The sequence below is a fragment of the Strix aluco genome, chromosome 12, assembly GCF_031877795.1.
Source record: "Strix aluco isolate bStrAlu1 chromosome 12, bStrAlu1.hap1, whole genome shotgun sequence".
Taxonomy (NCBI): domain Eukaryota; kingdom Metazoa; phylum Chordata; class Aves; order Strigiformes; family Strigidae; genus Strix; species Strix aluco.
In genome coordinates, this window is record NC_133942.1 from 19889662 (window position 1) to 19917443 (window position 27782).

General features: G+C 58.9%; 3 protein-coding genes across 7 annotated transcripts in view; 1 reads left to right on the top strand and 2 right to left on the bottom strand.

The window, feature by feature from the left end:
- ACAN (aggrecan) overlaps nt 1-6805 on the top strand; it is a 28757-nt gene extending 21952 nt beyond the window's left edge. For both annotated transcript variants that reach the window (XM_074837093.1, XM_074837094.1), the window contains 5 exons: nt 2117-2275; nt 2774-2856; nt 3204-3348; nt 3916-4098; nt 5555-6805. In XM_074837093.1, the coding sequence (XP_074693194.1) occupies nt 2117-2275; nt 2774-2856; nt 3204-3348; nt 3916-4098; nt 5555-5643 (659 nt within the window). In that variant the 3' untranslated portion in view covers nt 5644-6805. The remainder of the gene's footprint in view (nt 1-2116; nt 2276-2773; nt 2857-3203; nt 3349-3915; nt 4099-5554) is intronic.
- A 92-nt stretch (nt 6806-6897) lies between these two features.
- Nucleotides 6898-15520, bottom strand: HAPLN3 (hyaluronan and proteoglycan link protein 3). Of its 2 annotated transcripts, XM_074837098.1 has the most exons (5): nt 11832-15520; nt 10101-10260; nt 9449-9820; nt 8010-8312; nt 6898-7816 (listed from the first exon to the last, which is right to left on the bottom strand). In XM_074837098.1, the coding sequence occupies exons 2-5, from the start codon at nt 10225-10227 to the stop codon at nt 7536-7538; spliced, it is 1083 nt and encodes a 360-aa protein (XP_074693199.1). In that variant the 5' UTR covers nt 10228-10260; nt 11832-15520; the 3' UTR covers nt 6898-7535. The 2 variants fall into 2 exon arrangements, with proteins under 2 accessions (XP_074693199.1, XP_074693200.1); XM_074837099.1 differs by having other exon boundaries at nt 10101-15520.
- Nucleotides 15521-15670: 150 nt separating this feature from the next.
- Nucleotides 15671-26892, bottom strand: MFGE8 (milk fat globule EGF and factor V/VIII domain containing). Of its 3 annotated transcripts, none has more exons than XM_074837096.1 (10): nt 26652-26892; nt 23015-23140; nt 22637-22762; nt 21995-22108; nt 21380-21561; nt 20815-20970; nt 19796-19940; nt 18734-18918; nt 17221-17376; nt 15671-17113 (listed from the first exon to the last, which is right to left on the bottom strand). In XM_074837096.1, the coding sequence occupies exons 1-10, from the start codon at nt 26722-26724 to the stop codon at nt 16970-16972; spliced, it is 1407 nt and encodes a 468-aa protein (XP_074693197.1). In that variant the 5' UTR covers nt 26725-26892; the 3' UTR covers nt 15671-16969. The 3 variants fall into 3 exon arrangements, with proteins under 3 accessions (XP_074693197.1, XP_074693196.1, XP_074693198.1); XM_074837095.1 differs by having other exon boundaries at nt 18734-18936; XM_074837097.1 differs by lacking the exon at nt 23015-23140 and having other exon boundaries at nt 18734-18936; nt 26652-26883.
- Between the last annotated feature and the right edge of the window lie 890 nt (nt 26893-27782).

The window sequence follows — 27782 nt, forward strand, 5'->3', positions numbered from 1 at the left end:
TGTCATCTCTTCAACATGGCTTCCTGTGGCAAAATCAGCAAGAAATGTAGAACTTTGAGAAAGCATGAAGTGACCTATTTTTCAATCAAAATTAGGTACTCTGACCTGCACTAATACTTCTTTTTGTTTCTACAAGAAAAGAAAAAGAGTTGTTTTTTTCTTAAAGCTGAGGCTCTCCTGCCTTGCTCTAACAAAAGAGAAATAAGGTTGCAGCGGCTTCTTTATCTTGGCATGAGTAATGGTAATATATATTGGATTTCCTCCTCCCCTTTCTCTGCATCTCTCTTTCTGCTTCCAATATGAGCATATGGAGTAGACCGTAAGAAGGCGGCTCAGGATCATCAGACCATCTGGGCAGGAATTATGCTCTTAACATCTCTTTCCTAACACAACCTTAACAGCCCCTGACTTGCCCATCCCTGCTACCTGTTGTTGAAGATCCCTGTAATCCAACAAGAGACTTTCTACCCTGTGGCTGCTTACAATCTGGTTTGGTTCAAGCCAGACTTAATTTCCTCTCTTCTGTGATTTATGGGCTCATGATGCCTGAGGGCTATAGCCTGGGAGATGCAAGAGGAACCCAGTGCCCTGAATCCAGTGGGGAATGTAAATCTTCATTATTCCCCTGAGGCAGACCATCCTTTCTGTTGATGTCCAAGAACAGCAGGACGCTGTAGGTGAGCTCTGCCATCTGTGTACACAGCCAGTCCTTCTTCTCACCACAACAGTGTCCCTACCAGGGAACAAGATTTTCGTCATTCTTTTCTAAGACAATTGCTGTCATATTTCCCCCTAAGTAACAGCTCTGTAGGAAAGAGTGGGCTTTCTCCCAGGAAATGTCCTGCTGTCCCATCACCAGGCTGTGATGACAAGGGGTGGCATTCAAACTGCTGGAAAAAATCTTAAATCTCAAAAGACAGAGCATGTTCTCTGCTCACCTTCTGCAAGTAACCTACCTGCAAAGACCAAGAACCCTTAGAGCTTCAGCTACTTCCAGATAGTCCATTTTATCTGTTGAAGGGGGCAGAAAATGTTCTTAATATCTCAACTAACTACCAACCCTTCCAACATCTATGAAGCATCTGCAATATCCATCTGGAAGAACACCAGAAGGATGGATTAGGAGGAATTAGTGTGACTGAAGGTGACAAGTGCTTTGACCTACCAAGTTTAACAAAGGAGAAACTGAGTACAGAAAACCTTACTGGAAAGGGAGAGAGGCATAAGGATTCATGAAAGCCCACCACTCCAAGAGCAGCAAGTGCCTGAGAAAGGGTGGTAGATCCGGCATCTGAAAGGCTGAGACTAAACACATTTCATTTACTGTTTCTTTCAGTAGCATGGAGCATGTGTGGTGTTACACTGCATGGGAGCTGCTGAAGGTGTTTTCTGGTGGTTTCTCCATTTGCCTCTGCTCTCCCCCATCTGTGGTTTTATTTTTTTTAATAAATGGGTTCAACTCTTCAGTGTTTTTTAGATGATAAAAGATGTTCTGAAAAGTTGAGAAATTTTTTTACTTCTCCAGCTTTTTCCTTGAGATTTCATTTTCTTTCTCCACCATGGTAAGTTCCTGCCCCTATCTCTTTTATCCCATCTTGGTAGGTTTGCTTCTCCTCCAGAACCCCAGAACCACACCAAGCAATGCAACCACCCAAACCTTGGCTCTTCTCCCTCTTTCATTTTCTACACATACATGTTGATTCTGGGCATCTTGATTTTGGAGTTTCTTTCCAAAGCATGAAAACTCTGCAGGCCAGCACAAATGGGAAGAGAGGGGTTCTTGCTCAGTCAGTTCCTCAAAAACAGAGTCTAAGAACATGACACAGGGAGTGAATTGTTCAGGAATGTTCGTATCACTCAAGTTTTCTAGTAGTGCTGGTCACACTACTGCAAACATGGGATTTTCAACACAAGCTCCCCTCTCTGCGTGTGTCTTGGATGCCTTCTGATAATTTTCCCTGGGGTTTCTCACAGGCAACAGTGTTATGGTTTGCTTTGTAGTGGAAGAGACCATGTGTTGTCCCATGCCAAGAGAGCATGAGCTGCTAAGACATGAGTTGGAAGGCTTCCAGACACATGCATCAACTCCTTTTCCTCCCTCCTTTGTGTGTTTCAGACCTGGAAAACTGTGAGGAAGGCTGGACTAAATTCCAGGGCCACTGCTACAGGCACTTTGAAGAGAGGGAGACTTGGATGGATGCAGAGACCAGATGCCGACAACATCAAGCCCACCTGAGCAGTATCATCACCCCAGAGGAGCAAGAATTTGTGAACAGTAAGTGCTGAGGGCAGCCTGAGACTGGGCAGGCGTTCATCCGTTGGACTCTGAGTCCATGGGCAGATTTATCCAAAAAGATGTAAAAAACACAGTTTCCCCCACTGGTGCTCAGATATTTCCTAACGAGGCCTCACCCTTGTGCGGGAGAGGAAGAACCATCCAGCCATGAGACAGAAGAGGGCCCTTTCTTGGCTAGTTCAGATCTTTGCTCTTATCACATTGCTGATGTGGCTTGGTCACAAGATGTTCACTTCATCCAACAAGCGCAGTGACCCGTGCCAACATGGGTGGATCCATGCTCATGACACACTGAGTGGGGAGGGAGATGGACAAGCACCATGCAGGGAAAAAAGGACATCAGGGGCTAGTGACTGGGAAGGAACCAAATGACCCAGAGGCTCCAGGGCCAGAGACAGCTGAGATGGCAGAGAAACACTTCCAACAAGATGTAGGGAAACCACGACCCACCCTTCTCTCCCCCTCTGGTTTTTCCAGGCCACGCGCAGGACTACCAGTGGATCGGCCTCAGTGACAGAGCTGTGGAGAACGACTTCCGTTGGTCCGACGGGCACTCCCTGGTGAGCCTGCAGCCCGTGGCGTGGGCAGGTGCTGCCTTTCAGTTGGGGGAAGGTTCCCCTTGGGTGGGAAGAGCCTCATGAGTTACATGCTGAGTGCTTGGGTTAGGCATTCAGTGGAGGCAGCCCTAAACTTTGTAGTAGTGCTCGTGGTTTTTTGAAGCCTCTAGTAAAGCTGGTCAGCTATGTTCCTAGGCACCATTGCGATAAAAACAACTGTTGTAGTAGCAGTGCTGGTAACCCATGGTCTCTGCTGGTGACATGCATGGGTGAGGCAGCAGAAAGGATGAAGGAGGAGGCAGGAGAGGGGAGGGCTCAGCCTTAGGCAAAGGGCTTTCCTCTCTTGGCAGCAATTTGAGAACTGGCGGCCCAACCAACCCGATAACTTCTTCGCGGCGGGTGAGGACTGCGTTGTGATGATCTGGCACGAGCAAGGCGAATGGAATGACGTTCCCTGCAACTATCACCTCCCTTTCACCTGCAAGAAAGGAACAGGTCAGCACCCTGCACTGCATTGTCAAGGATGGGGGGCTCAGACAGTAGCTGAGGGGCTGGAGTGGAGCCCCCACTGCACATGAATGTGGGTTTTGTGACTGCAAAGGGTGGTCAAATAGGTGGAAGGAATTAACAATAGAAGTTGCCCAAGGCTCTAGGAGAAAGTTTCCCAAGGGCTTGAAAACAAATAAGGCAAGCCACCAAGGATGGGGTTTCATGTCTCCAGGCAGAGACATACCCTGAGTGCAGCAACACTCCCATACACCGGTTCCATGCCCTCCCACGGATGCCAGCAGCTGTTGTGATGCCTGGCTCTTGCTGCCTCTCCAGGAGGCAGGAATGGAGTCCTAAGGCAGACAGCTGCTTAATTTCAAGGCCCATCACAGAATTTCCATATCCCCCTGCCCCTAAATTTTGTGAACAGAGGAAATCTCAAAGGGATTTAAGGTTTTATGCGAGGGAGAAGAGGAGGCTGTGCATGCCCAGCCTGCGCCAGGCAGGCAGGAGCTGCCTGCTCAGCCAGACAGGGCTCCTTGAGCTCTACATGTCTCTGCCCATCTCCTGCAGTGGCTTGCGGGGATCCTCCCGTGGTGGAAAACGCCAGGACCTTTGGTCGGAAGAAGGACCGCTATGAAATAAACTCCATGGTGCGGTACCAGTGCAACCAAGGCTACATCCAGCGCCACGTCCCCACGATTCGGTGCCAGCCCAACGGGCAGTGGGAGGAGCCGCGGATATCCTGCATAAACCGTACGTCTTGGTCTCGGCCCCTTTACCTTCAGGTTTGGGCTGATGCACACCTGCAGCTGGGAGAAGGAGCTGGGGATGAGGGGGGCATTGACTTAGGGTGCAGGTTAGCTCTGAGCCAGGCAGAAGGGGACATCGTGGTCCCCTTGGTTTGTTGAAAGCTCCCCTGTGATGGGGCCATGGGAACTGGCATCTTCTGAGCAGGTGTGGATCACGGGGACTGGCTGGAGAGGCAGCCCAGGCAACTCCTGCCCTGGACGCTTCTCCACCTAGGCAGGATAGAGGCAGCTCCAGAGCCAGGAGAGGGCAACAAGGAGCTTACCAAGGGCCCAGACTACTGAAAGAGAAGCAAGTAAAAGAAAGGGTGAGTTTCAGCACTACCTGCACCAGCAGAGAGAACAGGAATGGAGAGCTGTGGTCCCCCTGAGCCCTTCCCCAGCATCCTCTTGCCCTGGGAGCGGAAGGGAGCCAAGGGACAGGGCAGGACTCCTGACTCTTCTCCTGTCAGGCCTCCAGCTGACAGCAGCCAGCCCTCTCCCACTGGTGTCCCAGCCCACTCCCAGGCCTGCCTACACCCCTGTCCCATCCCTGCTCGCCTGCAGCTTCCTAGTCAAAAAAAAAAAAAAGCTTCTCAGCCAAATCACATCTGTCCAGTGGCCTTCTTGCCAGGTTCTGGTCCAGCTGGGCAATTCCAACTAAAGCAACAGTCCCATGGCCAGGGAAAGTCGATATGGGCTTAACGGACAAAACTCCACCCCAGGGAGGAGGAGGGATGGAGGAGGTGTCTGAGGACAACCACATGGTGCAGACCAAGCCACTGATTCCCTTGGCTCTGCCGCAGACCTAGAGAGCTGCAGGCTGCTCCTGGCACAAACCACCAGCAATCAAGAGACCCAGGCTGTTCCCAACCAGCTTTTGTTCCTTCCATCAAAACCCTGGAGCGGTGACAGCTTCGAGGGAGAATGGCAGCAAAGATCAGGCAGAAACCTGCCAGATGGGGCTGTTTCCCTTCCTGTGCCCTAAGCACATCGCACTGCTCATGGATATTTCCCTCCCTGTCCCAGGGGATCAGGGAAGGACTGGTAGGGCAGTGGGCACGATGGGGGAGCAGTCCCCATGCCCACCCCATTAGCCAAGCTGCCCTCCTGGCCAGGCACAGGGAAGGGATGGCACAAGCATCCGCGGAGAGGATGCTCCTGCCCAGGCTCCCGGGAGGCACCGGGCACCTTCACCCCTGGGTGAAGCAAACCCCAGCTGCAAGGCCGAGAGAAGGGCCGATTGTGCGTGGGCAAGCAGGCTGGCGTCAGGGCACACACAGCCACCCACCAGGCAGCACTGCCTGCGGCTGCCCGTGTTTTTCCAGGGAGCCAGGGGCCAGGGCGGCCGGTGTGGGACAAGCAGCGTCTCTGTCCCAGCTCCTGCTAACAAGGTGCCTTTTCTTCTCCTCCCTCTTCTGCAGCCTCCAACTACCAGCGCAGGCTATACAAGAGGAGCCCCAGGAGCCGGTCGAGACCCAGCGGCAGAGCCGTGCACAGACCCACCCATTAGAGCGGGGCGAGAGAGACCAAGGGGGAAAGAGAGAAAGAGAGATTTTTAACAGAACAGTTATATTAACAGAGTCGATTTCTTCTTCTTCTTGTTGCTTTTTTGTCATATAAGGAAAAAAAAATTATATTAAAGACAAACCCACCTTTGTGTATATATATAAAAAAAAAAAATAATGTTTTTCCAAGCACCAAAGCAAAGTGAATTAGATCTCAGCATTTTTACTAACCGTCCGGTTCCAATTATCTTCGTGCCTTCGGGGACAGGGAGGGGGGTGGGGTTGCAGAGGGCAGGGGGTTAAGTTAAATAATAAAGATGATTATTTTTTCCTGATTTTATGCACGAACAATGTAATTATTTCTGTTATTTAATCTCCGAGGTGAACAGCACCTTTTGGGGTTTTATTTTATTTTTTTTTCCAGAATCCTCCTACTGCTGCAGCGCGTCGGGGTGGGTGGGGAGGGCCGGGGGGCTGCGGTGGAAGGAGCTGTGGGAAGAGGGAGGCGAGGGGATGCTGAGACCCGGGAGCTGGGGGCTGCAGCCCCTCTCTGCTTCCCTGCTGCCCCCGCTGCGGCACAGCGCCCATCCCGGGACGATGTGCTCTTTCCAGGGGACCGTGCGGGGCACCAGCGTTCCCTGCACCTATTTATATTTTTGAACATATCCTATTTTGAAAGAATGATAAATAATAAAGAGAGTGAAATCGGAATGGGCACTTTGTCAGTGTTGGTTTTTTGGGGGAAGGGGCCAGGTGTGTGGGCCAGGGGGGTCTCCCATGGCAAGGGAGCAGGGAAGGAAGGAGAGCCCAAACAGGGTGCTCCAGGCTACACGGGACCAGCTCAGACCCAGCGAGCACCCAAGGGTGCAGCCCTCGGGACAGTGTGGGGGGTAAGTGTTTCCCAAGCCCCAACCAAAGAAGGACCCTGAGGTAGAACATCACCCCCTCTGTTCAGTTCTTGCCCCAGGAGGGGATTAACCCACATGCCTAAAACCCATCTAAAACCCATCACCAGCAGGAACCACTTCACCCTCCAGCTTTCTGTCCTGACATGCAGAGGCTTAATTAGCACTCATTAGTGAGGGAGCATGGGGACCCTTGCAAGAGCTCGAGTGGGTGCAGGCCTGAGCCAGCAGTGATGAGATGATGCTCAGCCAAGGATGAGACAGTCCTGGGTGTCCAGCCAGGGATACCCAGGTTCTCTCTCTTTGGCAGACCCCTCTCATGCTAGGACAGAGATGGGGACACAGCCACATCGCTCCAGCTTTCTCCACTGATTTATTAGAAGAGGTCCAGGAAAATACATCTTTTCATAACCTAACACTTGAAGAAGAAGGCACCAGAGGTCAAGTGGAGTCCAGGCAAGGGGCGCATGGAGGTAAGGCACTGGCGCTCCCGTGAGGACAGGCACAATGGCATCCTTCAGTGGGATGGTGACGGGGCTGGAAGAGGAGCTGAGATGCAACAGAGGCACCCGCTCTCTGCCTCTGGCTAAATCCAGCTTCACCTCGCTCCCACCCTACGAGCTCAGGGGCAGGACCAGCCTGGAAGGGCAGGTGGGTGTCAGTGACATGCTGCCACCGCAGGAAGGGGCCACCACCCACAGGGTGGCAGAGGCCAAGCGGGGTGGCAGCAGCCCATGGGGATCGTCCTCGCACATACCCCATGCCAGGGATGGTCCCACGCTGACCCAGCTGGCAGCTGCCCCGAGCAGCTGCATGTGCTGGCTGCTGAGCAAGATGTGGAAAATATAAAGGAAGGAAACAAAATAAAACAAAAAGAAGCCTCCCCCCCAACCCCGCCTCCCCCCAGTCACCCCAAAAACAGCCCTGGGAAACACCCGACGCTGGGCAGTCAGGCTGGAAACATTCTCCGGCCAAGGAGCCCTCCTGGCTCCTTATCTCTCCTTGTAGCAGTAGACCCCAAACCTGCCCTTGCTGGGGAAGCCGAAGCTGCGGACACCAGGCTCTGCGGGGCCGCAGTTGGCCCGGGGCTTGGCGATGGGGTAGCGGACGCTGCCATCTGCCAGCCAGCCAGCATCGCAGCGGTCCAGCCCCAGGAACTTCCAGGCGGAGTAGAGCTGCCCCACCCGGGCGATCTCGGCCCCCACGTCCTGGCAGCTCTGTTTGGCCTCCTCCAGCGTCATCCCGGCTGGGTGGTCCAGGTAGAAAACCTCTCCTAGGAGGGAGAGGGGAGCATGAGAGAGGAGCATCAGTGCTGAGCATCAGCCAGACCATTCCCATCTGGAGCATCCCTGCTTGGAGCATCCCCACCCAGGCTGAGTCCTGTGCCCTAAGGGGGAGGGATGTCACCAACAGGGCACAGCACCTTCCCCAGGATCTCACTCCCCAGCCCCTGGCCCAGCACCCACCTTTGAGCGCAGAGGAGAAGCAGAAGGCATCAAAGCGGTGCTGGTGCCGGTGGCGCGGGCCGTAGCTGCGGATGCCCGGGGCGAGGTGTAACCCGCCACAGGGCTTGCGGGGCAGGCGGATGGGGTAATGCACGGTGCCATCGGCCAGCCAGCCCGCGTTGCACCAGTCCAGTCCCTCGCTCCAGGCCTGGAAGAGCTGGTAGAAGGTGGCGAGGATGGCGCCCTGCTCCTGGCACACTCGCTCGGCTTCGTGGAAGTTGAGCTGGTACTGCCCGCGGGGAGGCTGGTAGGGGAACACGACGCCTGGGGGCAGACGGGGCGCTCAGCCGGCTCCGTGGGCAGCCCACCCGCCCCGAGTCCAGCCCCGGCAGCAGCCGCAGGGGTCCCCGACCCACCCCAGGTTCAGGTTCTGGGACAGGGACCAGCCCAGGGTGGCACAGCCGAAGGCTCAGGCATGCGGGGATGGGGCTGCTCCGGGCACGCAGGCGCCAGCGGCGAGTTGCCAGCGACATCTGGTGGCCCAGGGACACAGGGGCTCGGTCCTGGGGACACACGCGCCACCCTCGTGGGGACGGCACCTGCATGTACAGAGGTGCACAGACGGTTGATAAAGGGGATGCAGGGACCACCACCACAGGGTCGTATGGACCACGGTCCTGGGGACACACAGACAGTGGTCCCAGGGAGGCACGGACACCCCTGTGGGGATGGGGGGGACCATCATCACAGGGATGCGCAAGCTCCAGGAACAGGGACACAAGGACCAGCATCATGGGGACGTATGGGCCACGATCCCAGGGACACATGGACCGCAAACATGCGGATGGATGGATCAGTGTCATGGGGATGGATGCACCACAGGAACATGTGCACCACCACCATGGACCACAGTCCCAGGGACTGGTGGGGACAAGTCACCATGGGAGGCAAGGCCTGGGGGCCGAGGGGGTGGGCAAGGGCACAGCAAGGGGGACATTTCTGCAGCTCTGAGCTCATCAGTGGAGCCAGAGCTGAGTCAGGCTCCTCATGGCAAGTGAGTAAGAGGGGTTGGACCAGTCACCAAGATTCATCACAAGATGCATGGCAATACCCAGAGCTGGGAGGCACGGGGGCGGCTGCACATGACGCAGTACAGCGGGAAGATGGGTGGGTAAAGGCAGGAAATGCTGCGGCCATGGGGTCACCCCAACTCTGACTCCACAGTAGCATTCCCAGCATCCCGGCTGGGCAGACTGCTCTGGGCTCACTCGCTGCTGAGACCCCACAGTCAGACAGCCCCAAGCCACCACCCCGTCACACTGAGCATCCCAGCCCCTCTCTGCCCATGATTGGGCTCCCCAAATGCCCAGCCTTGCACTTCCCCAAGGAGGGGGTGCCACAGGAAGGCCAGGCTCACTGGCTTGGTGCAGGGAGTCACGCGGTCCCCACTGTGCCCCCACCTTTCAGCCGGAGGTCCACCACGTTGCTCTCATCCTCCAGCCCATCGATGACCTCACAGCGGTATTTGCCATCATCCTGCAAGCGCACATCACTGACGACCAGCGAGGCCTCACGCCGGTTGGCCTGGTGGAGGTGAGCGCGGCCCCGGAAGTCCCCAAAGGCCAGGTAGGTCTTGCCGATGGCCACCAGCACGTCTTGTTCTTTGGTGTAGTCATCCCGCAGCTTGGACCACTTGATGCGTATCTTGCGCTTGGCTTCCATGTCGGGTTCGTAGTGGTAGTGGCAGGGCAGGGTGACGTTGGCACCATTGGAGCTGTAGACAGGGTCTTTGGGGGTCTCCACCACCAGTTTGGCTCCATTAAAGTAAACCACTGGGGACAGGGAGGGAAGGCATGATGGGGAGGTTGGGATCCAGGGCTGGGCAGCATCCCCAGATCTCCCTGCAGCCACTCTGCTCCCTCCCTCCTGCCACCTCCTCTTCTGCCTGAGCATCCCATGAGCATCCCATGAGCAACCCCGCTTGCTCCTCTAGGCCCCACATCCCTCCCAAGGGAGAGGTCCCAGCCCCATCCAGAGGCAGGGGGGGAATTCAGCCCCTTGCGCCAACCTGCCAGCCCCCCTTTCTGCCAGCCCTGCTGCTCCCCAATATACCTTTGTCCTGCCCGTTGCCCTTGTCGTTCATGATGTGGTTGTAGTAGAAGCCATTGTAGAAGGGGTGGTGGGAGCCGCTGGCCAGCCGCAGCAGGGTGGCCTCCAGGAGCAGCGGGAGCAGCAGCATGGCTGGGGAGCGAGGCCAAACCCCAAGCCCAGGCTGTGGAGGGGGAAAAGGCTGTGGTAACACCCCAAAATTACCAGGAGCACCCCAGCGTTGCCCGGCACGTGGTGCTGGGTAGACCTCACTGCAGGCATGCAAGGAGAGGGGTGGGAAGAGCTGGCAGAGCGGCTCGCCTGCCCACAGGGGAGGGTGCAGGCAACCCGAGCCGTATCCTCAGACCTGCCCCACAACCAGGGCTCCCGGTCCCCTCCATCATCATCCTCCTGCCTGGGTCACACCACGTGCCACCGCATTCACCGCTGGGCATGCAGAGCTCCCGGCCCAAACTGGGAAGCTGAGACCAAGCTGGGGACAGGGCAGCCGGGGGAAATGGGATCCCAGGGTGTCCTTTGAACACGGAGCACTGGGAAAACATCACGTAGGGGGTGCAGGGGCAGAGAAGTGGCCGAGCCCCGCTGTAAGCCGCAAGCTCAGTTTACAGAGGCAGCCGAGCGTGCAAACCAGCCGAGATGGGGAGGAGAGAGCTTGGAGCTGCCTCCACTGTCCCAGCACTGGACAAAGCCCGGCAGCACCCAGCCAGCCTGGCCGAGGACCCCCAACTCCAAGCCAGGGCTGCTGCTTTGCACCCCAGCCGCCGGCTGGCACTGACCCCATGCAACACTTCTCGCTCCCAAAGCGCATCCCCTGGCTGGGGGGAAGCCCGGCTGCCCCATGGCACCAGAGACCCGCGTTGCCCTGAGCTCTGGGTGCCCCGAGAACCCAAGGATGCCCTGCATGGGGCTCACCCAGGGCGGCTCGCAGCACTATTTGCCGGCTTGCGAGCTTTCCCGGAGCCGGCAGAGGGGGCCCAGCACCCGGCAAGCCTCCAGCAGCCCCCCTCCAAGACTGGGAGGGATCTGACATCTTTGCCCCTTGGGCAGACAAGGTTTAGGAGTGCCTGCAAAGATGCCCCAGGCCAGGGGGCTGTGGGAGAGCGGGAGCTCACACCCGGCAGGGTCCAGTATAGGGTACGGTGTTGGTCTCCACAGGCCAGAACGTGCAACCGGCTGCTCCCACCATGGGTTCCTCGCTGCCGGGCTCTCCTCCGCGGTCGGTGCCACTGCTCACCTTCTTGTGGGGTGCAGCCCACGCCTGCCACCCGCCGAGGTCTGCAGAGCCGGTGTTGGAGGGTGTGGGATGCACCCGCTCGACAGCCAGCGCAGCCCCGGGAGCCCGGCAGCAGCGGTGTGAAGCTCTGCAGGCACCAGAGCCTGGCAGGCACGTCGCCACGTGCTGCCCGCCTGCAGCAGGGCAGGCTCGAGGCACCGGCAGCTTCGCACCTCAGTTTGTGGGGCACCAGCCCTGGCTCCCCTGTGCCCCTCATGCCTAGACACCCCCCAGAGCCCAGCATTGCGGTGACATGCCGGGGGGCCCAGCATCCTTAACCACAATGCCAGTGAGCATCACACTGCAGCACCCACCGCAGCGATGCCCGTCACCTTCCGCAGTGATGCCCGGCACCCTCCATGGCGATGCCATCCCTCCTGCCCTCCACGGCAAGGAGGGTGCCCACCACCCCAGGGTGCCAGCCCTCCCCAGCCCTGGCTCCAGGGCCAAGCCCTACTCACGCTGGTTGCAGGCAGGCGTGCAGGCAGGCTGCAGGCAGATGCACTGTGTTTAGGGCTCTTGCAGGGCTGAGAGGAAGCAGCTCCAGGGCCTGCCTCTTAAAGGGAAACACACGCCTTTCCCAACCCCCTGCTCGCAGCCTGGAGATGGGGTGGCTGCCCCTGCAGCCTGGAGATGGGGTGGCTGCCCCCAGCCCCCCGCCTGCCCACCGTGCCTGGGCAACGGTCTCACTATGTGCCTGCACGCTGCCCACACGCTGCCTGCATGCTGCCCACGTGCATCCTCTGTGATGTGCCATCTGCCAGCACTGCCACCAGCTTGGAGGGGAGAGCAGTGGGAAGCAGGGTGACCCGCTGGGGCCAGTGGGACCCCGTGATGCCCCATGCAAAGTCCCAGTGAAGTCTCAGTGTTGCAGGAGAAGAGCCATCCCTTGCCCTACATCCCACCAGAGGGACTGGCTGCAGTCCCCAGGCAATGGTGGTGCCAGCACGCATGTGGCAGGAGCACCACAGGCACAAGCAGCTCAGGACGGGTGGGCTGTGGCAGAGGGTGGTCCGTGCCTGGAGTGTGCAGGCAGTGCCTGCCTGCTCTGGGGTCCAGGGGAGGCAGCTGAGCTGCAGGGTTCAGCTTCTTTGGGGTCTGCTTGGGGCTGTGGGGGCAAAGCAGAGGCACAGAAACCAGGGAAAAAGCTTTGGGTTGCCCAGTTGCACCCATCAGAGGGGGCATCATCCCTAGACTTGGGTGATGCCCTCCATGCCAACCCCCGACGGCACATGGACACACAGCCCTGGCTCTGAGAGCCCCAGATCCAGCCCTCAGGAAAGGCAGCACGGTGGCGGCACAGCCAGGAGATGCTGGTCCAAGAGCGGCCAATGGGGCCAAGCAGATGGAGGAACCACGGAGCGGCGTGTGCCCTGACCTGGCGACCCGCCGCCCCAGCCCGGCGCGCCGCTTCGCCCCCCGCTTTGTTGTTTTATGGCAAGGAAATGAGGCGCAGGGGGCCCGGTCCAGCTCTTGCCGCCGTGTGGGACAGCGTCAAGCCGGAAAGAAAACAAATTGTGCAAAAATAAACCACATCAGGGCTGGCTGTGGGGTGAAGGGGGCTGGGACCCCTTCCCGACAGCCCCCTGGCATGGCGCGCTCGGGGTGCAATCTTGTCTGTCCGACGCCACCACGCTGATAGGGAGCAGCCGGCACGGAAACTGCGTTATCTGCTGCCAGCGCCGGCCCAGCAACCCCCGTCCCCCGTGGGAAGCCCCGACAGGGAACAGCTGCAGGACCCAGGGTCTGGAGACACCGCTCTTCCTTGCTTTCCTTTTCCCAGGGCCCACCAGTTGTTCCCGAGGAGGGACGCAGCAGGGCCAGGCTGCCCAGGGACAGGGGAGCGTGACGGCCGGGCACGCTGCCTGCTTGCCTGCCCGGAGCTGGCTGCTCCGCAGCCCACAATGGAGGGGCGATTACATCTCCCAGCAGGGCGGCGTGGGGCCGATGCACTGCCCACATCCTGGCGAAGGGTCCCTGGTCCCCCCGGCCCTGCCCCGTGGCCAGAAGAGGTGGTGGGATGGTGTCCCAGCTGCATCCCGGCCGCTGGTGCCCCCCTGTTGTTGCTTGCCCAAGTTGTCTGTGTCCCAGTGAGCCAGCGATCAGGATGGTTCCTTCCACCCCACTGGCTGTGCAGACAGACGGACAGCCCCATGCAGGCATGCTGCTGCTTGGTGTGGGTGCCCCATTGTTTCAGAGCTGAGGAACAAGCCACACGTTGCCCTGTGCTGCCTGCACTGCCGTGCCTGCCAGGAGCCATCCTCTGCCTGGCCCGAGGAAGGGAGCAGCAGTGGGGAAAGGGGAGAAGGATGCTTTTCTGAAGGGAGAAGGATGCTTTTCTGCATCTCTTCTCAGCAACAGCTCATGGCTCACATTCAGTTGCAGCTCTTGTGTGGATGTGACCGTCAATGCCCTCCACCTCCTCATGGGGAGTGGGCAGCATGGGGAAGGATCCAGCCACCAGCAGTGCCCCCGAGGAAGGAGGAATCCCCTTCACTCCCTCCTGCCTCTCACCCTATTTTTGGAGCTTCAGGGATGATCCCAGATTTGTTTTCTGCTCCCGAGGGGGACCCTGGGTGGGACCATGGGTAATCAAGGCTGTGCAGGGTCAGGGTAGCTCTGACCCAGGAGCACGTGTTTAGGGCATGTGTTTAGGGCTGGCTGAGCTTTTCGTTGAACAGGAGCCATAAAAATGTCATCCCTGTCTTCCCCGCCTCAAACCCAGCAGCTGACAGCTCCGCTGTGGCCTCACCGGAGAGATTTCTCCCTGAAATGACGCTTGTTCAGGACGATTCTAGCGGGAACCTGTTGCCCAAGGCTCAAACTGGGGAGGAAAACCCATGTTCCTGGTGGGATGGAGGCTGTGATCTGTGCAGGGCTTTCCGGGTGGAGGCGAGAGGATGCTCTCCCCGACGGCTGCTTCCTGAGGAACCGGCTCGTGGGCAGCTGGCAGGACCGGCAGCCGAGTCAGCAGGCAGCGGGGTGCCGCGGCCACAGCGTGCCGGCCCTCCTGGCCTTCCTGATGCCCCAGCAACCCAGCCGCGTCCGGGAAGAGCCCTGGAAGGGGCTGTGCGTGACGTGGAGGGCGCCCTGGCCCTCACCAACCCCCCCATCCTGGGGCTCCAGAGGAGGAAGGAAATGCCGCAGAGCTGGGAAGGGGCTCAGCGTCCGCCAGAGGGGCTCGTCTGAGGGGTGGCAACGGGCAGGGGGAAGGGGTGGCCAGGTGCTGAGGATGCATCCCCTGCTCTGACACATGGCATCTGCTCCTTTCACCCTCTCTACGGAGCCTCTGCCGTGCCCCCAGCTCAGGGCTGTCTTGGCTGGACTTGGAGCAAGCTGCTCTTATCTCTGCCCCAGCTTCCTGGTGATAAGGGTGGCATGTCTAGAGCTGAACAGGGCTGACTGTCCCCCCCCATCCCTGGCTCTAGCTGTGGCTGCTCTTTATCACCAAGCAGCCACAGCTGCAATGAGTTCAGTCCAGTCTTTGCAGGCAGCCCACCAGCGCCTCTGGTGCCAGGGTCTGGCACCCACGGGGCCAGGCAGGAGCCCACCTCCCACAGGCAGGGCCCTGGGAGGGGATGCATGGCCGAGAAGGGCACTGCCAGCAGCGGGAAGGTGCATGGAGGTTGTCCACAGCTGCGGGGACAGAGCTGTGGTGGGATGCAGGTGGCCCTGGGCCATTCCTGCCAACCTCAGGGGTCCCTGCCCAGTGTGGCAGAAGACTCTGGAGAGGAGCAAAGCTCCTCTGTCCGCCCACTGCTCCTTCCCTATGAGGGACCCCGTCCTCAATGCAGGGGGATCCTGCTCCAGCAGCATTCTCTCCCCTGCTCCACCCAGGGGCTCTGCCGGGAGCATCCCCTCGGGCAGCCCTGGCAAAACCCACAGCTCCCTCCAGCCCTGGGAGCACGCTGGGGTGTAAAAGCCAGTTTTGCTCCAAGCTGGGGGATTTTCTCCAGGATCAAAGCCAAAGGAGGAGACACAGGGCGTGGGGTGCTGATAGCAGCTTCCACTCCCCAAGTCCCATCCCGCTGTGCTTGGCCAGCTGCGAGCACAGGCTCCAGCAGCTGCGACAGGGCGGAGGCAGCAGGGAAGATGCACAAAGCCCTGGTACCCTGTTTTTCAGGCAGGGAAGGGAGCTAGGAGGGTCTGTGAAAGCAAGAGAGGTGTGGGGTCAGCACGGCAGTCAGCAGCCCCCTGGGATGGAGAAGTCAGGGGGCTCAGAGGGGATCCTGGGGGATCGCTGGACCTGCTGGGCTTTGGGAGATGGCTCTCGGGTAGGCACAGAGCAGCCAACAGCCCCAAAGTTTCAGCTGGTTTTAATACTGTCAGAGACACCCCGGAGTGGGGCCGCCATCCCACCCGGGCTCCCTCAGCACTTGCCAAAGTGAACCCACCGCCAGCCTGGCCCCAGGGCCGCTTTGCATCCCAGCAGGCGGGGGAAGCATCGCCACCAGCGCCGCTGCCCGGACACCCTGCCCGCACTCCCGCTTGCCGGTGCCAGGTCTCACTCGTCTCCTACCACTAATCCCGAGGGTTCGAGCATTGCAAGAGGCTCCCCTCCACCCCATGGAAAGGGAAAAAATCAGGTTACAAAAAAGGGTCACAGCACAGCTCTCTGCCTACTGCATTTGGGTGGTTTAACCACCACCTTTCCCATCTTTTCTCTGCACCCTTGTGGCTACAAACCATCTCTCTCCCACTACCAGATTGCAGCCCCCCCACGTCACTGCTTGGCTCTGGGGACAAGGGACCTCAAGGCACCCCAAACTCCAGTAAGGTGGGGATGGTGGCAATGCTGAGACTTTGAGGACGCTGGAGCCAGCACCCCGGGAAGGCGAATGGGCAGCGCCTGCCAAAATGCCAACCACAGCGCCTGCCAGCAGTTCCTCAGTGGGTAGAGCCACCGGGGACCCAGTGCCTCTTGACAGGAGCCGTCTCATCACTCCCCTCGCACTATGCAGCGCTGACACCGCAGGCAAGGAGACCCAGGGCCTGGAAAAATGGGCAGGGGACAAGAGCCGAGTAGGTTTTTCAGAGCCCCTGCTTGCAGCCGTGCAGGGAGCAGGAGGGACATCAGAGGCTGCAAGCCCGGGGTGCCTGCCCTAAGCCCCCCAAAACTGCTGAGCCCCGAGCCCCAGTGCAGGCAGGGGACTGCCACTGGCTGCAGCCTCTCTGCTGGAAGCAGAAGCAAAAAAGGGGGAGAAAATTTGTCTCCAGGCATAGCTGGGAGGATGCAGCCAAACCCCGGTTGCAGGACAGGGGGGTCCCCCAGCAAAGCCCCCTTTGCAGGATGGGGTCCCCCAAGGAAGCCCCAGTTGTAGGAGAGGGTCCCCCAGCCAAGCCCTGGTTGCAGGAGGGGGTCTCACCCCTGTTCAGCAGGGTGAAAGGGCAGGAGCCGTCCCCACGTCCCACCTGAAGGGCCCTGTAAAGTGCAGTGCTGCAGCCCCAGCGCCAATGTGGGGCAGGGAGCCCTCCGGCTGCCTCCCGAGTTTGGGGACATGGAAAAGGGGGTGTGAGGTCGGAGCAGGAGTGGGCAGGGGCAGGCAGGGCGCGGGCCGGGCGGCCGGGAAGAGCAGCCCCGTCCTTCCTCCCCGGGTGCCTACTCATCGCAGCCCAGCAGCTCCATGCGCAGGGTGATGCGGTTGTGCCAGGCCACGGGCAGGATGCGGACGAAGCGGGCGTAGAAGGGCACGTCGAACACGTTCTTCTTGTGTGAGTAGTTGTCACTGTTACCATGGAAGATCTAGCGGGGGAAAGGCGGGTGTCAGCACCACCAGGACCTCCTTGCCACCATCCCATCCCTCCCCACAGCGGCATCCCCGAGCCCCGGGAGGTCGCTGCCCCACGCACCTTGGTGCTGTTTCCCTGACCGTCCCGGTAGAGGGTCCAGGATGTGCCGTTGTCACTGTAGGCCACCTTGTAGGCTGCCACGTATTGGATGTACCCGAAATCACGGGCTCCTTGCGTGATGATGCCCGTCACCTTCTTCTGGTCCCGGAGGTCGATCTGGCACAGAGACAAGGCTCGTTGAAGTGCCTCACAGGAGTGGTGCTCCCACCCCAGAGCAACCTGCGTGTCCCAGAGGCAGCCGGGATGTGCTGGCCCTCGGGGGTCAAGAATGGAGAAAACACTGCTCGACCCCTGCCCCAATGCCAGGGCAACTAATAAAACACTACTGTGAAATATTTGACCCTTTAACACTCGTAGCATCTCTCAAAGCAACCCAAAGCAGGACGCAAACCCCACCATCACAGCTCCCTTCCCCACTGCTGTCACCTCGACATTTTTTGCTGTAAAGGTCAATGTGGGAATGACAGCAAAAAACCTCAATTAAAAAAAGAAAAAAATAAAGGATTCCCAGAGGAAATTCATTTTCACTGGAAAGTGATTCTGGCTGAGAAAATATGCAGTTCAGCGTGGTCTGACATTTGGGGTTTAAGTGAGATGGTTTCTATTCTCTTTACTCTGCCACACTGCGCTACTGCTGCTGGCACGCTACAGGGCAAACCAGCAAATGAGCTGAAAGTCTCCTTAATTTAGTTCCTATTTTATGCTTGTTGAGGGCAGTACTAGCTATACATACGTGTATATATATGAATATACATGTACATCTATATACACAAACACAAACAGGCAGCCTGTGGCGCACCAGCCCAACTCGGCGTGTCATCCCAACCCCATCAGCAGACATCTTGATAAGCTGGTTTATTTAGGGCCATGAAGCAGCTGCTTTTAATCATTTCCCAAATAAAAAGCAGGACAAATATCTAAACTGCTTTGTCCTATTATGTCATGAAATCATGTGAAAAGTATAAAAACAGGGGAGGAAAGGAAACTGAGAAGGAAATTTCAAAACTATTTGTTCCCATTCCAGACTGGGAAGAGAAAAGCAAACCTGATTTTTTCCTGCAAAACAGAAACATGGTGTTCTGGGCAGCCAGAGGGTCGTGGAACGGTCACCCCAGGCTGGGATGGCACTTCCCAAGGGGGTGATACAGAATTGGGGTGCTGCAGGCTCGGTGCACCCCAACAAGAAGGTCTGCAGAGACAGCACCCATCCCTACGGGCACTGATGTTTCTGACCCAGAGCTCCAGCATCGCTGTTAACACCAGTGGCTGTGGCCCCATCCTGACCTGCCCCTGCAATCCCAGCTTGGGGAGAGCACCGCCGGGCTCCGTGTCCCACAGCAAGGCTCAGGCTGCACGGTCCCAGCAGCTCTGCCTGGCCGCTCCCGCTGTGCCCATCCTGCTTCCAGCCACCCTGGCACAGGAGGTGACCCTGGGCACAGGAGGTGGCTCCGGGCACTGTTGGAGGAGCTGGATAAGTGTAATGAGATTACAGAGGGAGGGCACCGAGACCCACCTGCAGCCACTCGGACTGGGCATTGTGGAGCGCTGTCCAGGCATTGGTTTTGCCCGTCTTGTCCAGGCGGGCGTAATGGGGGTGCCAGGTAAAGGCATCAATGCCCCAAGTCTTGAAGACGCTGGAGGCTGTGATCTGCTGGTCGGAGATCAGGCGGGATTTCATGCCCAGAGGCTCCGAGCAACCTGCCGTGTTGAAATACACTGTAACACAATGGTTTATACGGGCAGTGAAAGGGAAAGAGTCCACAGCACCATCGCGAGCAAAACCCCACAGCCCCGGCAGGCACCATCCCCACATTCCCACATCTCCACTGCCCAGAGCAGCAGGCAGGGCGAGGCAGGGAAAGGCTCGGCACCGGGTCGCAGCCCTCTCGCCTGTTCCTGGAATTTTTAGCTCCCAGCTATTCCCTAGCTCACAGTGCCTCCTGCTGCAGGGATGCACGGCCTTCCCCACAGCATAGCCTGGCCCAGGAATACAGACAGCTTCAGCAGGAGGCAGAGGAGGATGCTGTCAGGGTGAACAGAGCAATGCAAAGCCATCCCCAGCCGAAAGCACGTCTGGCACCGCACCCACGCAGCGGCAGGACACAACCAAGCCCCCACGGTGCCCCACTCCCACGCTGGCACACGGGTCCCGCTTGGCTGCTGGGGACGTGCCGCAGGGCAGGAATGCGGGAGGCACAGGGAAAGGGCTCAGGCTAATCATCCCTCACGTTTCCCAGAGGACTTTGATCCTCCGGTGCTTTTCAAGCTCTCGGCAGGAAAAGCAGCCGGTTCACAGATCAGATGAGGAGGGGGCACAATAAAAAGCCCCGTCTTGGGAAGGTGTTAGCAGCGTGAGAATGCAGCTCGAGCCCGGCTGAGCTGGTGGGATTAACAGCTTGTGCTTCCCAAAAGCTCCCGCGGGTATTTCCAGGCATCACGTAGCCAGCACGAGGAAAAACAAGCACTGACAAATCCCCTGTCCCAGGGGATCAGAAGCAGTACAAGGGGTGATGCCCTGCGCCGTGTCACCCCCTGCCCTGTGGTCCCTGGGGAGGGGACAGCCACCGACATTTACCATTCATCTCGCAGCCGATGAGTTCAAAGCGCAGCGTGCAGGCACGGCGGCACATCACGGGGTAGATGCGGATGAACTGGGCGGTGATGGGAGGGTCGAACATGTTGGTCTGCATGGTGCCGTAGTCCACGTTCCCCTGGAAAATCTGCAAGGGCAAGCAGGGCTGAGTGCCTCAGCTCTCCCACAGCATCGTGCATGAAATCCCTTGCCCAGCAGACGGACAGACCTCGGCACCACCAACGGCAGGAGTGAGGGAAGCTGGGCTCTGCTTTCGTGCCCTGGAGCAGTGCGTGACCTTGCAGCAGGTCCAGCACTCTCAACTGAGCTTTGCAACACTCCCTGCTCTGTCCTCACCCCGCGGAGCCACACATGCAGCAACACCCGCTCCCTCCCGCTACGGCAACGCTCCTCAAATCGTGACAAGCAGAGAGGTGGCTCACTTCTTTCTTTTTAACACAAGAGTCAGGCTGTGTTTTTATGCATTTTTTCCACTGCTGCAGAAGCAAGAGGAACTTTTTTTTTGAAGCAAGGCAGATACTCCAGCCATTTCCTGGATGCTCAAAAAACAACCAGGAGTCACTTGCCGTAAAAAGCAGAGTGGAGAGCACTGTGATCAGTAGTATTCCTGCCCTGAGAGTGAGACACACTGTCAGCTCATGCGCAGTGCAGACACAACATCGAGCCGCATAAGCCGTTCACCAGCACTTCCAGACCATGCCCAGTTCCCACAGTGTGTCAGCAATAAAGATATTATCTGAATGACCTAAGTAAGTCAGCAGTGCTTCTTTGGTAATGCTTATTATGGTCAATTAAACAGAGCCAGAGAGCACTGCTCAGCGCTGGAACCACCTGTGCCATCTCGCTGCTAGGTGGGTTCCCAATGTGGCTTTGACCCAGGTCAAATGCACTTTCCCAAACATGGGGACAGTTTGGGATGCGGCTCAGAGCCACCCCAGCACCCGCAGCACTGCTGGGTGGGGGGAGCCAGCACAGCCCCCCCACAGAGCATCGCAGCCCACCTTGTCTGCATCCTGCTTCTCGTCCTTGCAGAAGGTGAACTCCCGCCCGTCCAGGCTGTAGGCGACTTTGTAGGCGCGGACATACTCCGCCTGGCCCACGCGGCGAGCGCCTTGTGTGATGACCCCGCTCAGCCGCATCTTCCGCAGCAGGTTGGCCTTGGGGGGGGAGAGGAGAGCGTGAGTGCGGACGGGGTGTGCAGCTCCTGCGCCCACCAGCACTGCTGAGCCTGGCTGGGAGGGTGGGCTCATGCTCAGCATCAGGACCAGGAAAGGGGCTGCCCAGACCGCTGTGACTTCCTTGGGATTTAAGTCCTCCATCCCTCCAGCCTCACACCCGAGGGTGGGCAGAAAAGGGGGGATTGCCATCCCAGCTCCCCATGCTGCCCAGGGACCTTGCCTTCTCCAGGCATGTCACAAGATGCCCCTGGGTGGCACCCTGCTGCAGCAATTTAGCCCTGCCATTGCCACCAGAAGCAAAGAAATCCCACGAGAGCAGCCCAGCAAGACCAGCCATGGCTACCAGGGCTGCCCACTACACCGGCACTCCCAGTCCTGCTGCGGATACCTGGATCCAGGGGCTCTTGTCATAGTTGCTGGAGGTCCAGGCGTTGACAATGCCGTGGTTGTTGAGGCGGGCAAGCTCTGGCCCCCAGCGCTGGAGGCCAAGGAAGCCATAGTAGACAGAGGACGCAGAGAGCTGGGCGTCAGAAATGGCTCCTCCTTCCATGCCCAGAAGAACGGCACAGCCTGGGGGCAGTGGGGACATCAGCACCAAAGATGGTGACCAGGGAGCAAAATTGGGGGGCCATTATCTGGGGACAGGGCAGGATAGGGAGGCCAGTGCTAGGACCTGCCTGTCCCTCAGGTGTTCCCCCTCTCTCCAGCCTTCAGCCAAAACCACACTGCACATCAGCCCCTCTCACAGCACAGAGGGCTGAAGTGAGGAAAGGGCTGCTCTGGGGCCCCCCTAGAGAGAAGATGGCATCTTCCCAGGAATGCTCCCTCCATCAGAACCAGGCTTGCTAGCACCAAGGGCAGCCAGCACACAGGTACCCACGGCTGCCCTCCAGATCCCCTAAACCAGCTGGTGAGCTCTCTCCTGGGCACGCTGGCAATGAGGGACAGGGCAGTGGGGAACAGGGGAGGAAAGGGATTTCTGTAGTTGGTGCCAGGGACTTACGGACGTGGCAGGTCTTCCCCATGAATGGAGAAGGACACTTGCAGGTGTAGTCACCATCCAGGTCCAGGCAGGTGCCGCCGTTTTTGCAAGGCTGGGAGTAGCACTCGTTCTTGTCTAGGAGACAGAGTACAGGAGCTCAGCAGGTGACCCCAAAGTTAGTCCCAGGGAGGACACCCCTCATTCAGTGCAGCAATAAGAGGGGACAGGCATCTCCTGAGCATGGACCACGGCAGCGTTCCTGCTGATATGGTGGCAGGAGTTGAAGTGCTAACACAAGGAGCCACCTAAGTCTCGTCCTCACTGACTCCAGCCACATGAGTGAATTGGGACACGCAGACACTGCAAGGCTGGGAGTTTGTGTGGAGCAGGTTGAGCCTCAAGACACTCCTTGTCCTGTTACTCGAGGCACCGTGGCCCCTCCAGAGATGCAGAGGAAGGCTCAGACACTACCGTGTCCCTACACCACGGTCCTTCCCTCCACCCTGCAAGGTCCAAACCAGCCCATGGCCTCCAACAGAGCCCAGCACACAACACAGCCACAGCTGCAAACACCACCTGGTTGTCCCCCCAGTGCTGCCCAGGGGGTCCCCAAGCCCTTACAGCTGAGCAGCCCCCCCTACCTCCCCACCCCACTGTACTCACTGTTCTGGCAGTGCACCCCATCATATCCCGCAGGGCACTTGCAGATGTAGTCAGTGAAGACATCCCCCCGGTTCGGGACCAGCTGGCACTCACCGTTGTTGTGGCAAGGATTGGGGTGGCAGGGGCCTGGGGAAGGGGAAAAACAGCTCTAATATGGGCACAGGTGTAAAATAAGAGCATCCAGTGGGCTGTTGCACCCCAGACATCACATTCCCCCCAAGTAATGGAGGCCACCACATCCCTGCTTGGACCTCCACTTATGGGCACAGTTGGGGCTGGACCCCAAGACCAGTGATGCAGGGTCACAACGAGGGCATACTGGCACACTGCAAGACTTCTGGCCTTCATGGAGCACCCATGAGGGGGTCAGCTCCTCACCTTTCTCCGTCTCATTGCAGTCAATCCCAATGTAGCCCTCGGGGCAGATGCAGAAGAAGGGGGTCTCGTTAATGCCTGTCAGGCAGGTGCCCCCATTCTGACAGTGGTTCACATCACAGAAGTCACCTGGAAGTAAAGCCACATGTCTCTGCAACCATCCCAATGGCAGGCATTCACCAGAGCCCCACAGATGCACACGGAAGCATCCCAGCTCAACGGCAGGATCTGCTCCCCTGCGATACTGCGGGGTGGGGAGCACCCGGCAGGGACCAGCTGCTGGATCCTGCACGGGACCACCAGCATTCAAAAGTGATGGTTGAGACCAGGAGCATGAGAGAGCAGCCAGGACCTGCCCCGCCCTGCCACATTAAAAAAGGGGTTTAACAGAGCCTGCACATCAAACCGAAGCCAGGGGAAACCCAGGTTTTGGTGCATCAAATGTTTCTGCTGCTCAGCTGGGAAGTGGGGGTGGCCAGGCTAGGGCTCACTCGGGCACGATGAAGACAGGATTAATCAAGGGAATGGGGCTGGTCCCATTGCTGGGTTTTGCTAATGCAAGTTAGTACTTGTAAGACCAAAAAAAAAAAAAAATCATTGTAGTAAGCCCGCATGCCTCGGTTCTCAGATTCTGGAGACATGGGAGGAGGGAGCACAGGATCCATCTCTGCACCATGCCTGTCAGACCTCCATCACTCTCCAAGCAGCTCCCACGAGGCAGTCCCAGCCTCCAGGCAGGTCCCCCCTGGGAACTGGTGGGGCTGCACCATCTTCCCTGCCTGTTCATCCACCTCCGGCATCTCCCATGGTATCGGGTTTACATGGTGAGGTGGGGGGGGGCTGCAAGGGTGGCTTCTGCAAGGGTGGCTTCTGCAAGGAGACACCAAGAGCTGCCCCCACGTTGGAGACTGCCAGTCCCAGCCAACTCCAAAACAGACTCACTGCTGCCGAAAGCTGAGCCTATCACCAACACTCATGTTGCCTCTGTGATAATATATGTAAAATAAGGTAAAAAATGCTGTGCAGCAGCTGTGGGAGAGGAGTGAGAAAAATGTGCAAGAAACAGCCCTGCAGACACCAAGGTCATGAAGAAGGAGAGGGAGGAGGAGGTGCTCCAGGCAATGGAGCAGGGATTCCCCTGCAGCCGGTGGAGAAGATCATGGTGAAGCAGGTTGTCTCCAGGCAGCCTGTGGAGAACCACACCACAGCAAATATCCACAGTGCAGCCCACGGAGGACTCAACACCGGAATGGTCTGTTCCTGATGGGCTGTACCCTATGGAAAAGACCCACACTGGAGCAGTTCATGAAGAACTGCAGCCCATGGGAAGAACCCACACTGGACCTTTTTCATCTGCTTCGCTCCCCCACCCTGCTGAGGAGGCAGAGTGAGGGAGCGGCTGGGTGGGCACTTGGCAACCAGCTGAGGTCAGCCCACTGCACCCATCAACCTTCCGCTCCCCATTGCAGTGCTGAATCAGATTGCAAGAGCCGGGCTGAAATTCCTCCCACCCTCAATTTATTCTGCCCCAAGAGCTGCAAGACAACAACGCTCTCCATAAACCTAGACCAGATTCCCACAGATCTGGCTGAAAGCCTCAGTAACTCCTCACCAAGCGCTGGGACAGCACATCACTTGATGCCAGGCTCTTCTCTGCCATGCCACAGGAGTCAGAGCAAGGGCTGAACTCAGGTGGAGACCCAGGAATAACCCCCCACTACCTGCATGCCCTGAAGAAGGTGGAAGTTAATGAGCTGTGGGCTCTCTGCCCGGACCCACACCAAACAGCATGGCTCTCATTAGCCTAAGCTACTATTCAGTGAGCTCCTACTCATTAGCCTTTTAATAGCAGGGCTCCTTTGAGTTAATCCTACTCTTCCTGACACTCCACATCTGTAGGGTACACACTGGTGGCAGACAGGCCAGCGTTACATGAAGGTTTCCAAAAAGATGCTGTAGCTCCCGTAGCCCAGCCTCAGGAGGCAGAAAAACTTGGGCACCGGTTCAAGTCGCTGCCTGCACTGCCCAGCCAGTTCTGCATGACCTCATGCTCCATCAATGCGCTGCCATGAGCTACAGCATGGGAGGAGAGAGCTCCGACTGATATGTGGGGATGCCTTTGCCCCACGCCCCTCCGCAGGTCTTGAGCACATCCAGCCACCCTGTCCCAAGGATCTCTCCGGGCAGTCGACCAAGGCCCTGCGGACAGAGCTGCTTCTGTTCAGCAGGAGGAGCCGGCTGCTTCCCCAGGCACGGAGCGCCAACAAACATGTGCTCCCCAGCATCCATGCTGCCTCCGACACAGGAGTTTCTGGGGTGGGACACAGCAGCAAAGGAGTAAGGGCTCCTCCCAGGGCTGGGACAGGAGGGGTCCCCAGTTTTATACTTTAATTATCCCAAGCAACTGACTGCCTTTTATCCCCTCCCAGAAATAATCCCTTACGTGGTGGGTCTCACTAGCCAGCCCCCTGCCTAGTGAGGCACACAGGTCACATTTTCCACTGTGGCAAGTAGTTTTGGATGCTCCTATTTCTCGGCTGTTTCAGGCCTGGTTTTGGAGCAGTTCAGCATCTCCATCCTCCCCACACACATTTTTCTCCGGTCAGGGACAGAGCTGTCACAGGCTGGACAGTCAGGAACCAAGGCAACAAAGATCAGCCACCGCTTTTGGAAATGTTTGCTTATATGAACCCACAGGCTGGCTGGAAGGCAAAAATAACATCCTCCAAAAACTGGGACAGCTCATCCCAGCAGGGTTGGGGGAGGTCAGGTCAAGCCTGTCTCGCGAGGGCAAAACGGGTACCTCTGCCCAGGGAGAGCGAGCACAGACAGGGCCTTCCTCACAGCACACCCTCCTGCTGCCCTTTGTCCCCTGGCCTGGAGCCTGTGCTTGGGCTTCACTCCCCTTCTCCTGGGTCTCACCCATCCCTTTTGGAGGCAACCACCCCAGGCACGGCCCACAGGGTGCTGATGGAGCTGCTTCTCCCCGGGGTTCCCCAGCCAGGCCTGCCAGGCGTGCTGTGCCAGGCGGTCCTAGGGAAGCTGTTTACATCACGGGCACAGTATCGCAGCCTGAAAGTCCGGGACAGCCCAACTGAGCTATTCCCGGCTCGGGAGCAAGGACAGGGCTGTGGAACTGAGCTCCTCTGCTTCTGCAGCCACAGCGCTGGGGGCTGAGCACCTTCTCACTCGCCACCCCTGTACCCCGCACACGGCAGCCCGGACCCTCTCACCCTGCACCCCAGTTCCTCTCACTCTGCACCCAGATTCCCTGCACCCCGCATCCCCTGCACCCCGGACAACCCTGCACCCTGGATCCCTTGCACTCCGGATCCCCGGCACCCTGGGCTCCCTGGCACCTCGGATCCCTTGCACCCCGCATCCCCTGCATTCCGGACAACCCTGCAGATTGGATAACGCTGCACCCTGGATCCCCTGCATTCCGGATCCCCAGCACCCCGGGCTCCCTGGCACCCTGGTTCTCTTGCATTCCAGATTCCCTGCATCCCGGTTCCCCCGCACCCCTGATCCCCCGCACCCCAGCTCCCCGGCACCCCGGGCTCCCCCTCACCCCTGATCCCCTGTACCCCGGCTCGCCCTCACCCCTGATCCCCTGCACCCCGGCACCCTTGGCACGCACCGGACACGACCATCAGCACCGAGAGCCCCAGCACCAGGCCGAACAGCAGCCGCCACCGCCTCACCGCCGCCATGCTGCGTCCCCAGCGGTGCCGCCGAGCCCCGCTGAGCCCCGCCAAGCCGTGCCGAGCCGTGCCGAGCCGAGCCGTGCCGAGCCGAGCCGTGCCGAGCCGTGCCGAGCCGAGCCGAGCCGCTCCGCCCCGCCGCGGGGCTCGGGGCGGGGAGTGACTCCGCCCGGCCCGGCGCGGCCCCACGTGCTCCACCGACCGCCCCCGGGGCGGGGACCGGCCCCGCTGCGCCGGGGAGGGGGTGACCCGCGGGTCGCCCCCCCGGAGAGCCCCCGCCGGGGAGCGGGAGGGGACTGCGGGCTGGGGAGGGGGGCGTGCAGGCAGCGAGGGGGGGGTAGGCAGCAAAGGGGGGTGCAGGCAGCAAGGGGGGTGCAGGCAGCAGGGGGGTGCAGGCACCAAGGGGGGGTGCAGGCAGCAGGGGGGTGCAGGCAGCAAGGGGAGTACCCCGGCCACCCCGGGGTGCAGGGTGCAGGCAGGCGGCGGGAGGGTGAGAGGCAGGGTTGGAAGACTGGCCTCATAGCCAAAGGTGCTTAATGAGCAGCCTGGAAGGGAGAGCCAGCACAGCACACTAATGATGCTCCGGGTGCGGGGGGGTCCGCCAGCTCGCCCCACACCAGACCTTGGCCCTCGGGTGGCCGCTGGGACTTCCTGAGGCTGGCAGTGCCCATGGCTCCCGGCCCTGGCTGGCAGGCGGAGGGGTGCAGAGCTGGACCGGGATGCACTGGGGGTTGCCAGCACTTGGCAGAAGGAAGAGGTGTTTTGCAGCACAAACCTCACTTTTCCTCTCCTTGGGTGGGGTGAAAGCTGGAGAAGGCCTCCCCTGCACCAGGACAGGGCACGTGTGAGTGCCCTGTGCCACCCTCGGCACCCAGCGTGCCAGCAGCGCAGGGTTTTCCCAAGCTCCTCCTAAGCAGCATCAAGGAAAACAGCTTGCAGCCAGGTCTCGTGTGCACAGGAAAGGAAATGGGGGGAAACAGCAGCTCTCTGCCGCAGGTCTGTTGGTTCAACCACAAACAAGCTCCTCTTTGAGCACTGCCTGGCCACCAAGGGCTGGAAAAGCCCAG